The sequence below is a fragment of the Pungitius pungitius genome, chromosome 1, assembly GCF_949316345.1.
Source record: "Pungitius pungitius chromosome 1, fPunPun2.1, whole genome shotgun sequence".
In the NCBI taxonomy this organism is placed as follows: Eukaryota; Metazoa; Chordata; class Actinopteri; order Perciformes; family Gasterosteidae; genus Pungitius; species Pungitius pungitius.
In genome coordinates this window covers 35,361,706-35,378,414 of record NC_084900.1, presented here as the reverse complement: position 1 = coordinate 35,378,414, position 16,709 = coordinate 35,361,706, and the positions used below count along the sequence as shown (strand labels likewise).

General features: G+C 39.0%; 1 protein-coding gene across 1 annotated transcript; it reads left to right on the top strand.

Annotated features, from left to right (window-relative positions):
* Nucleotides 1-2,919: 2,919 nt before the first annotated feature.
* LOC119223723 (forkhead box protein P1-B-like) lies at nucleotides 2,920-16,571 on the top strand. The gene is made up of 11 exons (XM_037481131.2): nucleotides 2,920-3,011; nucleotides 8,090-8,169; nucleotides 8,298-8,472; nucleotides 9,053-9,145; nucleotides 12,810-12,897; nucleotides 13,021-13,095; nucleotides 13,253-13,406; nucleotides 14,189-14,265; nucleotides 15,115-15,216; nucleotides 15,839-15,960; nucleotides 16,310-16,571. The coding sequence occupies exons 2-11, from the start codon at nucleotides 8,091-8,093 to the stop codon at nucleotides 16,365-16,367; spliced, it is 1,023 nt and encodes a 340-aa protein (XP_037337028.2). The 5' UTR covers nucleotides 2,920-3,011; nucleotide 8,090; the 3' UTR covers nucleotides 16,368-16,571.
* The last annotated feature ends 138 nt before the right edge of the window (nucleotides 16,572-16,709 follow it).

Here is a 16,709-nt window from a genome sequence, read left to right as displayed (position 1 = left end):
CTGGCTCAGATTTACAGTTAATGCTGGCTCAGATTTACAGTTAATGCTGGCTCAGATTTACAGTTAATGCTGGCTCAGGTTTACAGTTAATGCTGGCTCAGATTTACAGTTAATGCTGGCTCAGGTTTACATTTAATGCTGGCTCAGATTTACAGTTAATGCTGGCTCAGATTTACAGTTAATGCTGGCTCAGGTTTACAGTTAATGCTGGCTCAGATTTACAGTTAATGCTGGCTCAGATTTACAGTTAATGCTGGCTCAGGTTTACAGTTAATGCTGGCTCAGATTTACAGTTAATGCTGGCTCAGATTTACAGTTAATGCTGGCTCAGGTTTTTAGTTAGGGCTGGCTCAGGTACAGTCACATTAATATTGCTCACACCAATACGTCTTTTGTCATCTTTGTAAACCTTCTATAAGAGTAATAGTTCTGCTTGCAATTCTCAATATTTGAATAATTTAGTATACATTGACACTGGTCATCTTGGCAGAGGGATCCTACTCTGCTGTTCTACCTAAGGTTTCTTTAAATTCCCTGTGCCGATATGTACCATCTGGGGTTATGTACAGTAAATTTGTGATTTCAGGCTAGACAAAATTAATTGAATTGGGATTGAAAATGTTCTTCAAATTGTTCAATTTGTGTTTTTTCCTATCTCGATAACAATATATCACAAAATAAAATGTTTTCTAGTAATTTAATGAATAACAAGTATATATGAAATCACCAAAAGTATTTTTATAAAAACTTTAGGGCAAAGTGATCAGATCAAACAAACATGAATTTGCTATTGTAATCAGTTTAAGTTACTTAATTGTCTAGCACTACATTTCATTATGTGATTTCATTGCACTAGGACTCCATTGAAAAAAGAATGGTCCTGCCATAGTTGCGAAGCAGCATATCACAAGAGACTAACTGATTTTAATGGCCAGGACAAAATGCTTTTACCCAATGTAATTTAACAGCAACACAAACTACAGCCTCCATAGAGGTCATGAAGGTTAATAAACAACAGCTCTCTTTAACAGTTTCAACACAAACTGAACATTTTGCAGGGCGGCTGAGGTAGACTGCATTAGTTTTAGTTAAACAGAGCTAATAAACTGTCCCCTAAGTGTAGATATAAAGTGATTCAGTGATGTTGTATGTTTGCCAACCTACGATCTAACACGTTGAGTTGTGATAACATTTCAAAAGACTCTTCTGCCTTTGGTAGAGATAGAATAGATCAGAGCAGAGTAGTTCTGTGGTAAGTCAATACTTTTTATGCTAACGCTCTTGAGCCACATCATGAGTACATTTTTTTACCATCTAAACCACAGATGGAATAAGAAAGCTGTTCTTTTAAAATCCGAATTCTACAATTTAAGAACAGAATGTGAAACAAACACTCACTACTGCATTCGCTGAGTAAGCCCTCGCCTCCTTCGTTAGGGAAGGACTGAATCATCGGCATATCGACAAAATATGATTCTCACTTCTCACTCTGAATCAGGAAGGGTTATCTTTTACATTGTACAAGCATTTCTCCCAGAACCCCGTCAGCAAGATTTTTACCTCATCATCATACACTGAGGTGCAAGCATTTCCAACACTGTTAACACAATTCACTCAGCCATTATTGGCCGAACACGATGCACGGTATCCTGAAAACACAAAGGCATCACCACGCATCTTGTGTGACAGTTCATCAGAACCAAATACACTATTTGGTATTGTTCGTGCTGCTCAGTATTACACTATCAGAGCCGAATGGGACCCTTAAATAGAACGGAGCCATTGCGGATGTTATTAGTGACATCTGTGCATTTCCGGCTGTGACAGGTCAAAATGTGTGCTGAGGCTCTTCAGGCGCTCTGAGGGGCTCGGTACATACTTCTGTATTTACTGGATACACTGGAAACACTTTACTGATCTCACGTTAAATGTTAGGCAATCTGAGAAGAAAATAAAAGCCCCTTAAGCTCCAGAAGTAGATAAAAAAAACTCGGATGAATGCAAATGAGAGTGCTCAGAAGAGGCAGCGAGGACATTTACATCAGGCTACCTACCATTACAGGAGGGCAATTACATATCCCCAAAATGTCCCTATTTTAAACCTACATCAAAAAGCTTTTCCTTTAAACCTCACTGATCTTGAACAGTAAAAGGATGGAACACTGAAAAAAAGCCTATTTTAATACATATAAGTTTAGGAAGATAACATCTGAACATCCAGGATACCAGCTTGAACATTTGCTTTTTTATTTCAAATACATGTTTTCTTTCATTTATGCTTCCAAGAAACCCCATTGGACAATAAAGAGCAACAAGTGTGTGTTATATCAGTAAATGGAATGTCTTCAAAAAAGATCTGGAAAGGCAGAAAAATCATTCAGGATTCATGTATTTAGGATGGAGGCACATTTAAACGTGTAAAAAGGCCGGCTATAAAAAAACCACACACGGCTGGTTCGTTCTTTTCGCTAAAATGAAAAAATCTGCTCACTTTCCAGGAAACCTATTTTTTTAGGGTGTCAGAGTGAAAAGGTTTGTGTGGCGGTGTTGTGATTAGCTGGCCTTTAGCTTTCCTCCTTTTCCTGTGGGGTATAAATACTGAGGAGTCTGGCGCCTTTATGTGCCCTCTTCCTCTGAGGCTGTTACCAGGTGAGTACATACCTCTCTGCTTGTGTCATTACTCACACCAACAGCCAGAAACAGCCCTTTCTAAGGTAGTAAGATGATGCCAAAGTTCTTCCTTCAAAGAGCGAACCTAAAACTTCTAATTCATTTCAAACTTTCTTAAAAAAATCATATATGATTATTGTGAAGTACAACTCTTCTTTTCATGGCTTTTATAGTACCTAAATCACACCGCCGTTCAGTCCTCTTCAGAAACGGGCCCTCTGATATACTTTTTCTGAAAGTTTGAGTTGACAAAAACCATATTTCCTGTGGAATAACGCCCCCTCTGAAGCATTTCTGAGTATCTCTGAGGCAAAGAGGAGGTTCTGTACGGAGGTGATACGGTAAGCACAAATCTTACAGTTTTATTCCAAAACTTGAGATAATTTTGCGGGGATTGTTACACGTGTAGGATTAGTAAATATGTTCAGTGAGAGCAAACACACAATGTAGTCTGTGTGCAGTTGGAACAGTCCAAATATTTCAAAGCACAAATTCATGAGCGCTTCATTCAAAAATAGATTCAGAATAAACTACATGCTCAGAGCAATGAAATCTGTACAAAATGTCCCAAGCATTGTGTGCTACGGTCACATTTGATTGTGGCTCTGGAGCTCTACGTTGAATTGTAGCGAATGCAGGAAACAGTAATCGGACGCAGCTTCATCACATTATGTGAGATCACTTGGTATCCAAACCAAAAACCTATTACTTGTTATATAACACATTTGTGGCTGGCAGATGTTGACTCACAGATATACTGACAAAATATCATGCTTCACATCAAATCCCTTGGTGTGTGTAGTGACTAAAGTCTCCTTTCTGCCAGACGCAAAGCTCTTCTACTACCGGTCAATATGGAGCATCACGTCTCTGAGATGAGTTCATCAATTGAAAGGGAAAAAGCTTTTCAGCTTTGTCTAAACTGGTGATGAGAATTATTGGGAAGCATTGAAATATATAAAAACACATCAATTTCAAGCAGAAAGACTTTGTAAAGATAACTTTTTTATTTTAACTTCTCTGTTAAAATAAAAATCCAATCCTCAGTTTTGTTAGAGGCCTAAGTGTAAGTTTGTATTTCTGTTCTTATGTGAGTCTCAGAATCATAGCATATCGGTTCTGTCATGGAGTGGGGGGGAGTTGACTATCTGAGTGCGGGAAGCGCTTGGTTCCAGACACTCCTTCTGAAGCCTTAGATGTTTTTCAAATATTTAAACTATACTTAAACATGAAATTAATTTAATACATCTTCAGGTCCATGTGCTATGTTTCCATAAAGTCCAATTGTCTTCTGCTTCTACTTCCGAAGGCCAAAGGGTCCAGTGAACTTGAGTGAAATTCTTCTTTTGTCGACCTCGTGAATGGCGCTGAACATACACAGGAATTTCATGTCAAATGGTGGTGGAGAACTTAAAGGACATGTTTCTTTTGAAAATACAATCCGCTACAGCAAATCTAACAGAGGCTGATAGTAGATGTTGCTGATCACAACGTCTCCAACGTAGTATTCATGTTTCTCTGAAGGTATGACTACCCCGACGTATCGATGGCGATATCAGCGCTATTTAGAGAGAACCAAAGTTGTCGTGACAATGACACTCTGTGAAGGCCTACGTCTTTTCCCTCTTCCTCCTGTCATTTCAGAAGGTTCAAGGGGGCTGAAAGACAAGGACACATATTGTCACATATTGTGATGAATAAAGGAAGGATATTCTGCATTTCACTTTTTGATTCATTCATCAAGATGGAGACAGGTTCAATTTAAATAAAAACGTTCTGTTTTAATGTGTTAATTTTCCTCAAAAGCAATTTTGAATTTTACATTTAGAAAAACATATTCCTTTCGGTATTTCATATAAGATCACTTTAAATACTCCATTGTACTTTTGTTTACATTAAGAACATATAGCTACAATAAAAATGGACAAATTCAGATAAGCCAAAACCAAAAAACATAGATATGTTTACAGGCTACAAGCTCCATCTTATAACTGACATTAAAATGTCCTCATTTATTCTTATTTCAATGCTAATCGTGTATCCTGTGACGGGTGAATAAATATAGGTTATACGTGTCTTTTTCTTGCTAACTTTTAGTAAGTTATATGAACATAAATGGAAAAACTAATTTGTTTGATATGTAGACGGTACGAGCACAACTATTAGAGGCAAATGTACATAACACTAGATTGAGCTAATCAGATCAAAGACCTGAAGAAGAGAGTCTAGTACACTAGTACATGTGATTAAGGTGTGGGATTTGAAATACAGGAGCCTGTGAGTAATAAACAGACACATCATAGTAGTTGCAGTATGAGGCATATGCAACTTTCCACACTGTAATGTGGCTGATTTCAATATCCAAACTAAAACGTAATCAAACACATTTGTGGCTGGCGGATGTTGACTCACAAAAGGACTGACAAAATATCATCCATCACATCCAATCCCTTTGAGTGTGTAGTGTGTGTAGTGACTAAATGCTTCTTCTCGGGGAGGTTAAGTCGAGAGGAAAGCCAGAATGAGAGATGGCAGTGAAAAGCCACAAACTAAGTGTGCTCGCTTTCTACTGAATTTCTGTTTCTGTGGGTGTGCCTTCACACCAATGGTGGTGCCGTTTGGTTTATTGCATAAATGCACGCTTCACTACAGCCTCAAAGAAAACTCTGTGATGTCACAGTCCGATAGCTGAAAGAACTTTACATGAATGTAAACAATGGCAAAAGGAATTGTATGCTTCCAGGAGATCTGTCATGAGCTTCTGAGGGTTACATTTCCTCATTCTTTGAGAATAAAGAAGATGAAGCAGAAGGTATCTTGTCTAGTTTTGAAGGTGCTGGAACAATTTAAAGGCAGTACCACTAGAAAGTAAAAATGACTGAAAAAGTGAACCAACTCGACTAACAGAAAATGTGTGGGAAAGGTTCACTGCAGTGTGACTGTTACAGAAGGCAGTGGCTAACCTAGCTTAGCATAACTACTGGAAACAGGAATACACCAAGCTCACCAAGTATTAACATGCTGTATCTGTTCAATGTGCACACACAAACAGAGGTGTAAGAAGACTGATTGTGGTTTTAGTGGGACTGTAGCAAAGTACTACTTGAGGATAGATGCTATCTGACTTGGAAATAGCATCCAGGCATTGTAGACAAACACAAGTCCCAGTGGTTGCAGCTGTGCTGCAGAAAGTGGGGTAGCGTCATCTCCCACTCATCCTGTAGACTTCTGTGGTGATGCTATCAGTGCCTCTGCCTGCGTGTGTCTGTGTGTTTTGTGTTGCATCGACACCTGTGTACAACCACAGTCTTTCGATCAGAAGGCCGTGGTACAGGAAATATTTAGAACCACTGAAGACTCTTAATCTGTTCAGCTTCTAGATGCTGATTGGCTGGAGGTCGCACATTATTTTCATCATTTAGATATTTATCTATACTTTCAATCTAAAAAGAGGTACGGGAAACAAGAGTGGTGCCTCCCATGGCATTTTATTTGGAGTCACACACACAATTAGACAAAATGAAGACATTAGAGGGATGGCAATTCAATGGATCGGCCCGCTAGACGAGTGATTAACATACACTCTGAAGAATCATAATTTTATGGAAAATAACTCAATATTTGTCATGATATTTTTTGTTTTTTAACAATTAATACAAAAATCTGGAAAATGACAAACATTATATGTAAAATAACATAAGAAATGGCACACTTAAGAGCTAGCCGAGATAACGCTGAAGACACAGATTTAGGTATAATTTCTCTCAGAGAAACCTAGCCAAAACCACACCCAAAATAACCACCAAGCATTTTTTTCAGCCAAACCTCACTTTGGAGGATCATTTTATGCTCCACCCATTTTGGCGTCGGAGTAGCTTAGGAAGCTGTCGCTGAGGGTTTAGTCTACGCAAAGGGATCAAACTTTTTGAAAAAGTGGTTGAAAGGGGCAGCCGACCACAAGCTTGTGGCCTGCACAAAACCCTGTAAACCCACCTGATACCTTCCAGGGTTATGGTCCAACTTAAATGTGACTTTTTATGAACCTTCATGTTTTATATGATGTTAATTTAATAGGCTGCTAGTGATTTTATTCCAGGCAAAGTAGTTAGAGTTGTTTCACTTTTCTATCATGGGTATACCAGCATCATCTAAATCAGAGGTCACTAACTGGCGGATCCAGACCGAGAAGCCGTCCCATCCAGACTCGGACCAGAAGCTACATGACATAGCACTTTTTGACTTTTTGACTTTTCTTAGCTTTGTTAGTCTTTACCATAGTGGCTTAAAGCATAGACCAATTGCATTCGAGTTAAACCATCCCATGTGATACCACTCAACCAATCAAGTCTTTGCATTAGGCAGAAAATATCAAAGTTTTAAAGGATGATTTTGTTGATTGTTGTAAAATGAACAGGCCCACATATCTGTAAAGCCATGTATGTGGTCCAAAGTATGTGTTATCAGAAAGTATTTTCACAACAAAGTTGTCCAGAAACAATAGAAGAAGATCCAGGATAACCTCATGGTGAGTCTACAATGGCATGGTTAGCATTATTTCAAACTACAAATCCTGAGCTTTCTAAGTCACCCTTCATCTTTCACAAAGGCCTATTTCCAAAAACGCCCCAAAATGAAGATTTAGTATTACATATCTCATTATTATTATATTATCACAGAAAAGCCAGATAGATCAGTGGGATACGGGAAGATGTCATTAAGGCTGAAACTTAACCTTTTATTTTCAGCTTACCTTTGGTTGTTAGTACTTCAATACAGCCACTAAATGACTAGAAATGGCAATGACCTAAACATTCTATTTTCATTTCTTTCGTATAAATCTTTGGACACTACATTCTTCATTTTTCTACTCAACATGGAACTCTTCAGTTATATGAATACTGATCAAATTGTTTGTCTTGATTATTATTTCAAAAACTTTGGGGAGATTTATGCCATTTGTAACATTAAAGAAATGAAGTGTTTTGAGGTAAAACCCCCATTAAACCGCCAACAAGTAAACATGGTCCAAACAAGGAGACTATGATATTTCATTCTACGGCCTCTCGATTTTCATAGTGAAATTGGCTCTGAAATGTATTGCTTAAAGCAAGCTTCTCTCCTCCATTTCCATTTTCTCTAGAAAGGTAGTAGGTCTACTTACAATACCTAACTGAGGTTGGGTTTATTATGGATTATTTAGACTTTTTTTCTGAGCTGCCTAAGCATAACAGGTCCAAGGGGTGTGGATAATGTTAATTATGTAATCTCACTGACAATCAGCCACCTCTGATCAATTTAGTGAAGGGAGCTTATAAATTATACATTCATGTTGTAGCATGATTTGCACAATCAAGTACTTTTTAATTATTTTCACATCATACACGTGTTGATATTGGTGTTTCTCCTTCCTGAGTTTCAGTATGGAAGGCCTAAGGCAGAAGCTGCAGAGACCATCAGTGCTGCGCCGGGTTACCCAAACAGCTTCCAGACAACCACACGGTATGCAAACCTGAATAAGACTATTTACTACAGATTGTAGGACTACACTCAGCATTGACAGTGGCAGTATTGTTCTTATATGTATTAACAACAGATCAAAAGCCCACCTCGATGCTTTCTACCCCTAGAACATCCAGAAAATATTGCCGCTGTCTCAATTTGCAAGGAGGAGGCCGATGCTGTCCGTCTACCCCAATTGTCTTCCCCACACATCGGCTCCTCTTCAAAGCAAAGCCATCTCCTCCTCCCCTTGAGGAGAGACGACCTAAAGCAGAGCTCCACCCGGGGAAGGCTTCATCATGGGTGACTTTCTCACATTTACACCAAATTAAGAATAATGCAATGGACTCAATGATAGAAGTATAATAAGAGCTTGATAACTGAAGGCTGTGGCTTCCATCCTATTTTTGAAGACTCAAGAGCAACAAGTAACCCAGCATGGGAGGCAGCTCTCTAGTAGGGCAACACGGTATTATATTATAAGATGGTTCTTAGTTCTTTTTAATACACGTGCTGCAGCATTCTGAATCAACTGGAGGCTTTAGAGCCTAAATAATTGCAGTAATCTCATGCAACGCGTGAACAAGTAGTTCACGTAGAATAATATTTGTCATTTCATCTAGCGCTGCTTGTGCTATGGTACACTTTAAATACTGACAGAGAATTCTCAAAAAAAACATTGTTATGTAGAAGGTCACACAACTGATTTGTGAGTGATTTCTCAAGGTTCTTAGAGAGGAAGGGTAGACTAAAGATCTTCCCTGAAGTGAAATATCTGAAAGTGATGAACATTTTTCACTCTACAAACACTCTTAGGCTGTACACGTACTTACTGTTACAGCACTAGTATGTTATATCACTAAGACATTTCTGTTCCCGCCAGCATCCCTGAGGAGACCAGCGCCCTGTTTGTCAGTGGCTTCTGTCGCTGGCCGGGCTGTGATGTGATGTTTGAAGATTTCCCTTCCTTCTTAAAGTAAGTCACCTGCTGTACACCTGGTATGGTTCTTTAGAAAGCAGTGTGGTTCTGCAAAGAGCCATCACCTTCTAAAGAACCATTAGATGGTTCTACATGCTTTTCATATGGTTCTTTGGGAAATGAAAGGGTTCTTAATTCATGCTTGAGTTGTTGAATGGATGAGAATAAAAATACCTCCATGCTATGATCTGTGTTAGCTAGTTAGCTGCCAGTTTATACACACACACCGACACATATAAATAAAATATATTTATTTATATATATAAATACATTTGATACATTTAGAAGAATTTACATTTGCTTGAGCACCTCTTTTCCCCATAAATAATATATATCAGAAAAACAATGCCTCCTTGCTCTGACTGCTTCGGTACTTGGGCACTGAACAGCCTCTTGCTCTAATAAAGGCTGTTTTCTAGAAAATTCTAAGGGGAAAGTCATGAATGACAACATAAACCATCAATCTCCACCATCTGTCCGCCTCGCCAACTTCCACCTAGAAAGTCGTCCATTTCGACTGACCAACGTCTTTACAAACCAGTAACTCGGGTTAAGGTAAGTGATGGAAGCTGTTGGTTATTACAGGAACATATTGCTTAGTTCTTGTCATCTTATTGTGTGTATTGAGTGTCTGATAGCTAATGTTAATGCTAAGCTAATGTTAGTATACACACATTATTGGTGCCTGTAGCTTGGCTGGAAGCGTCATATTTCCATCGTTTTGTGGATGCCGCTTATAACGTTAACATTAACATTAATGTAGAAGTTCAAGGTAATGTTAGACTTTTAGTTTTAATAATCCTCAGGTTTTTGAAACTGTTCATATCAGATTACATCGTTTTCTAACGGCAACTTGAGCGTTAGCGGAATGCTTAAGTTAACTAATGTTAATATGCTGTTTTGCGCTGCTTGGTAATGTTAGTTAAGCTAACACTAGTTAGCTAATGTTCTATTGTCAGCCCAGTAGATTACGTGTGAATGTATATGTAATGTTAACCTGTGGGATTTATTTAAGATACCAATACTGTAGCAGACCCGGCTTAAAGCCAAAAGAGGAAGAAGCCAATTTGTAAGCTTGAAGACTACCTCAGACCTCTGGGTGACTTCTAATTGTTTTCATTAAATATCAGTTATCAGTTCAAAGCCCCATGTGATTTGTGTCATGTCCTTTAAAATCTCAAATAGATAAAAAACAGTTCTATTATATCTGTTACAGAATAGAATGTTTAAAAAAAGTAAAATGGTATCAAACAGCAAATGATTGACTTGCTGGCTTGTAGAAGGTGTTCCTCCTGCTGGTGATAAAGTACGTGGAAGAGGCCACTGTGTGACTAGTGATTGGACCGCTTTCATTAAGAAGATTTTAATTCTCACTGTCGTCAGATTACCCAAAGAAATGTAAAATAACACTAAATTACGGATGCTGTTTTTATTAAGGTAAATGAACCCATAAAGAAAATAATGAAAAACATTTCTGCATTTACTCACACCGGCTTTGGCTTTCTCTTTATAGTAATTGCCTCTTCCTACTGTAGACCCATGTGTTGCTAAACATATATATGTATATTTTGTTATCCTTTCTCTTCCAAGTAATAACCTAAAATGGGAAGTTAAAATAAGATTTAAAAAGAAAGTATGGAATTATAAACGGAACAAATCAAATAAATGAACAGATAAATAAATACATTTAGGCTCCCTGTTATGTGCCTGCAGTATTTGAATTGGGGAAAACATGCCTTCCACGGATCCAAATCGGGTCCAGGGCGGATCCACCCTGGAGTCGTCTTCTGTCTGGTTATGAACTGAAGGCAGCTAATATGAGCCGCATTTTATGACTATATAAATGATGTGCATCTTTAAGTACATACACATTATTTAAAGTAGTGTGGGGAGCAACTTTCATTTGTTTGTTGGCGCTCTGTTGTGTTTTTAATCTTGCATACCCTTGTCAGCTGATTTTTGGGAGGCCTTTATCCTGAAGATGAACACATGGGTACCTACAGATGTGCAGAGTGGCAAATGCTCCAAACATTTCTGTTTTTTTTTATCCTGGTCATTTTGCCATCATTGCTGTGAATTTAGATGTTTTAAAAGATCCTCAAATAAAAAAGTTTGGCCAATTCCATTGTTATCCTTTGTAAATGTACTTTTTTCCCATTTCACAAGATCGGTAACTCGATGAACCATATATTGCTTTGATGAACCATTTATTTCTTGAAAGAACCATTTTTAGCTAAAGAACCATTTGGAAAGGGTAATTTGGGTCCATGAAGAACCAGAAATGGTGCTTTAAAGGACCATTATTTGAAGGTTCTTTGAGGCCCCTCTGTGGCTTCTTCAAAGAACCTTTTAAGGAAATGGTTTGTTAGTCTCAAAGGTTGTGGGTTGTGGAACCAAAAATGGTTCTTTTATGGCATCACTCCGAAGAACCATTTTTAGTTCCAGGTGGCACCGATATTATTTCTGTGTAGAGTAAATCTACATATGCTGCTCCATCTTACCCACAGTAAGAATTCCTGCAGAACCATTCACCAAGGACACAAGAAAAAATAACTTTTCAGATGCCGTGTGGTCAGGAGACACTCGTTGAGTTTTAATAGAACTACAGTAGGTCAGCACTTCTATTTGGCGACTGTGGCTCAGTAGAGAGCAGGGCCCACCTTCAATCAGAGGATCACCGGTTCTATCCAGAGTTCAGTATGTGTCCATGTCAATGTGGCTTTGGGCAAAACTACCCCAACATTGGCACTGTGTATAGTAGCTCCTGTCATCACTCTATGAATGGGTGAATGATTACATTTAATGTTAATGTTAGCGCATTGAGTAGATATACAAGTTCAGTCCATTTTCCATTTCAATGTTTGTGCGAGGCTTGGCTTCATTCAACTGCACAAAGCACCAAGTGAAGGAGTACAAGTGTCTTGTTCACGAGTGATGGGAATACGGAGTATGAGTTTGGGCGGGGACTCGGAGCAGTGGGGATGGTTACTGCAGCTCTCAATCTACCGGTCAATCTTCATTCCCAACCTCCCCTACGGTCATGACCAAAAGAACTAGGTCGCAGGTACAAGTGGCCAAAAGGCGTCTCCCTTTGAGATACTCAGCCATCCGTGAGGAGCTGGGAGGAGAGCCGCTGTTCCTTTGCGTTGAAAGGAGCCAGTTAAGGTCATTGGGGCCAGGGAAAGAGAAGGGGCCCTGGGGCCCCTACCGGAACCGTGGCCACCACGACCGTATGAGCGATTAACAATGACATGACATAACACTTAATTAACATTGTGTAGGTGTCAGTTTGCTAAAGACGTCTAAATCCTTTTGCCTACATTGCTGCCCTGTGTGGTGATTACAGTTTTGTTTCATAGATAATGTGTACCTCCATAAGTTAAATTGAATATTACTTAGGTCAGAGGGGACTGGTTAGGGTCAGGGCTACATCTAGCTTCTGGTTAAGGTAGGAAGACACACAAATGGATGGAGGACGGAACGGGGGTGTGGTGATTAGCGCTGCGTGCATAGGTTACTCCGACTTCCTCCCACAGCCCAAAACGTGCAGGTGACTTCAACACAACATCAGATCTGTATCAGTACTGGACACTAATAGATAAAAACAAGTGTGCTTCCCACAAACATTGGACCACTAACCTTTGCCTATTTTGTGTTCTAGGCATCTCCATTCTGAACACAGTCATGGGGACAAAAGCATTGCGCAGTGGAAGGTCCAGCAAGATATTGTTCAGTGCATGGAAAGTCAGGTGGGAACTAAACAAACCTAGAAGGTCTACAACCACATCATGACTGTGTAGCGGTTGTAGTGTGTACACTAGATCACCTGTACTACGTCGTGGCTTACCTCACCTCATGTTGTATCCTTTCAGCTCATCCTGGAAAAACAGAAACTCATTGCGATGCAACTTCATCTGCACCTATCTGAACACAAACACACTGATCTGGTATGTTGGTTCCAATTGCTCTAGGCTTTAACTGTTAATTTAGCTTAATTTGCTTCAAGAGTTTTAAGAAGTCTGGAATATTTATTAAAACTCTGAACATTGTGGAAAGAAAGCAAATCAAAGTGTTCATGTCCACCTGGATGATTCCGTGCTGAAGGCAGCTTCTGAGTGGCCGTACAGTCTTCCTCTGTTCCTGCCCCAGCCTCAGGTAACGGATGGAGACAGAGTGCAACAATGGGGCATCAAACATCTGCAGGAGTTTTCCCAGCATGGCTACAGCATGGCTGCTGCTCCCGCACACATTCTCCCAGGTAACACACATCTAAGCACTGAAGAAATGTATCTATGTAATGTAATGTATCTAATCTATGAAATGTAATTAGTATTTAACAAAGACATATTTAAATAAAGTCAAAATTCTATATTTGTATGAAATAGTTCTTTCTATGAATCTGCAGTCCCCAGGAGATATATTTTTTTCACCTTGGCAAGATAATAACATACAATAGATGTTAGCAATAAATATCTTGACCACACAAGATAACCCAATATAGTCCATAAGGTCCTCTGTTTGTATGTACCTGTCAACTTCACTTTGTCCTAATGGATTTAACAGGATAAAGTACATAACTTCCAATAGCTGAAAAACTTGCTGTAAAATAACAACTTATAGATATATATATAATTATAATATTAAAATGTAATTGTTAAAATCATCATTTTAGCTATTGTATTTCTGATCACTGTTCTATATTACTTCTTTTTATAGCAATGACGTGAATTGAGAGTTACATTAACTAATAAAACTATTAATCTATTATACAGTTTTAATCTAATTCAATCTGTACCTATAGAACTCATCAATGCATTATAATTTATCAACTCAATCTATAAACTCAAACTCAATATATTGTTTATTGTAATGTAATTCAGGTACCTCAGAAGATCAGCTCATGCACCAACCGCCAAGTCAAATTCCATGAATGTCTGACATATGATGGAAATAAACTTTTCCTGATTCCTAAAATCGGAAGCTTAATCACATTGGTTTGATGACCTGTATTGATGACTAACCCTCATTGTTGTTGTACAGATTTGGTCCCCAGTATTGAATGTTACAAATACAGCAACATCAGGCCTCCATACACCTACGCCTACCTGATAAGATGGGTGAGTTATGAGATATTCTGTTCTCGCTTGTCTTCATTACGAGCAATGTGCTTTGGCATTTACAGGGGATTTCAGAGAGCAAACGTTTGTCATGGTGACATCTTCATTACATCTTTATATACATGGAGGGATTAACCTCTCAAAGATGATCTTGAAGGTCTAGTCACTAGACATTCAAGATCATCTTTGAGAGGGTTAGGGAACCCTAACCCTAACCCTGTAACATCAGATTCTACACACTAGAATCTGGTGTTATCTAGTTATCTAAAAGGTGATTGAATTTCTAGCACTGAATATTTATGCATTGAAATTATGTATCTTAATGTTTTTCAACATTGAAATACTGCAAAAAATTCAATCGCAAAAAAAAAATTGTTACAATATTCAGCCCAAAAAATTCAGCCGTGAGACCCCAACATGCGGGACACTAAGGAAGAGCAATCGATTCTAGATTCAAGATCAGGAGCGTGTGTCAATCAAAAGGAGCGAGCACCCAAAACACCTTGGGCTTCAGATTGTAGCCATGTCCAATAATAACGGGGCTTTAACTCTTCTTCATGCCATCAGTGTGGTTCTACCCGATGACACAGATTTACTTCCATAGCTTTGAGAGGTCAGAAGACTAGAAGAGAGAGATACAAGGACAGTCCGTTTATCATTACTTCTCCCTTGTGTAAAACATCTACATGCTGACGTTAACTTAAGTTTTGTTTATTAGAAACATGTTTTTTCCAAATGAAAAAACCCTGTGTGTGTGTGTATGAACTAGTGATGATCTGCCACTCTGATCTCTACATCCTTGTCACATGTCGTCCAAGCGTGTGTCTTATTGTGTCTAACTGTCTGCAGTCCATCCTGGAGTCTGTAGACAAGCAGCGCACTCTGAATGAGATTTACAACTGGTTCACCACCATGTTCTTCTACTTCAGACACAACACTGCTACCTGGAAGGTACTGTACTCTTCTGCTATTACTATTACTGCTGAGGTTACAGTCATGTCTGATACCTTATGCAATGATGAAATATCACTTGCTAAATGTACACTAACATGCATCTGCACTGTTCTGTCAAACCATTATCTTTCAACTGAAATGAGTAGTTTCACTGCCTGACCCGGGCTAACGGTGTCATAATGTGACCTGATTGCATCGTGGGGGACTGCAAGACCAAAAGAGGATGATATGAATATGCGGTTTTGCACATAGTGTTCATTGCTGGCTGTTCCTCAGGTTAATTGGTCCGATGAGTCACAACTGTAGGGTTGAAGAATGGGCTTGAGCTATGATCTACCTACATAGAAAGTTACATATTAACAGTACATCTACTGATGAAGCCTTTTCTCTGACTCACTCACATATATCAGCTTTCAGAAGTCATGAGAACAATAGTACAGCTGCAGGTTTCAGAGTAACTGTGACTTGAATTCAGCATCATGAGAAACCTGACAGGAAGCTGAAGGGTTAAATCAACTTCATTTAGCTTCCCTGTTATAAGCCACATTCAGTCGTGTGTTTAGTGATGACAACAAAAGAGTCTCCATCTATTGACAATACAACGTCCTGTTCTACCCAGAATGCAGTGCGGCACAACCTCAGCCTGCACAAGTGTTTTGTGCGAGTGGAGGGAGGAAAGGGAGCCGTGTGGACGGTGGATGAAACAGAGTACCAGAGGAGGAAGGGACAGAAGTACCACAGGTATACAACCTCACAACACTCCCAATGGCAAACTCTCTCCATTCACAATCTATTCAGGAGACATTAGGCCCGGCAGTACTGAGAGGTGGTGCCAAGGTAAGGGAAGGCACCAGAACATTTCAAACATCCACAAAACCGAGGAAGAGTTAAGAAAGTCAAAGAAGGGAAGAAGAAGAGTTTGTTGAAGGAAGATGCGAGGAAGAAAAGGCACACGTTGAAAAGAAGAAGATTAATCTAGCGTCAAATTTCTGCCCATTGAAGGAAACAAAAACAATAGCTAATCGCACAATTAGCCAGCCCACTGTGTGTGTGTGTGTGTGTCTCAATGAGTGTGTTTGGTGGTTTTCAGGGACTGTCCTGTTAAGTGGATCACCTCCTACCCCCGGTACTGTCCAGAGGACCCCTGAACATCAGCAGCTAGAACCACTGAGCGGTTCCTTGAGTCCGGGAGCGGGATCCCCTTCATGCAGGTGTACAGAACTGCATGAACAACTGTTAAAATTATGTTTTTTGTTTTAATACATCTTTTAAATGCCAACAATTCTGTGGTGTTTGTTACATCCAGATGTTTTGTACAAATACATGACAGGAGTAATGTTTCACTGAATTTAAATTCTGAAAGAAGTGTTCTAAAAATAAATAATGCAACATTTGTGTGTTCAGTCTGATTTTAATCATCATCATTCATTCATGTTTCTTAGTTTTAGATCTATAATCTCGATTTTCACAAAAAAAAATTGAAAATAGTT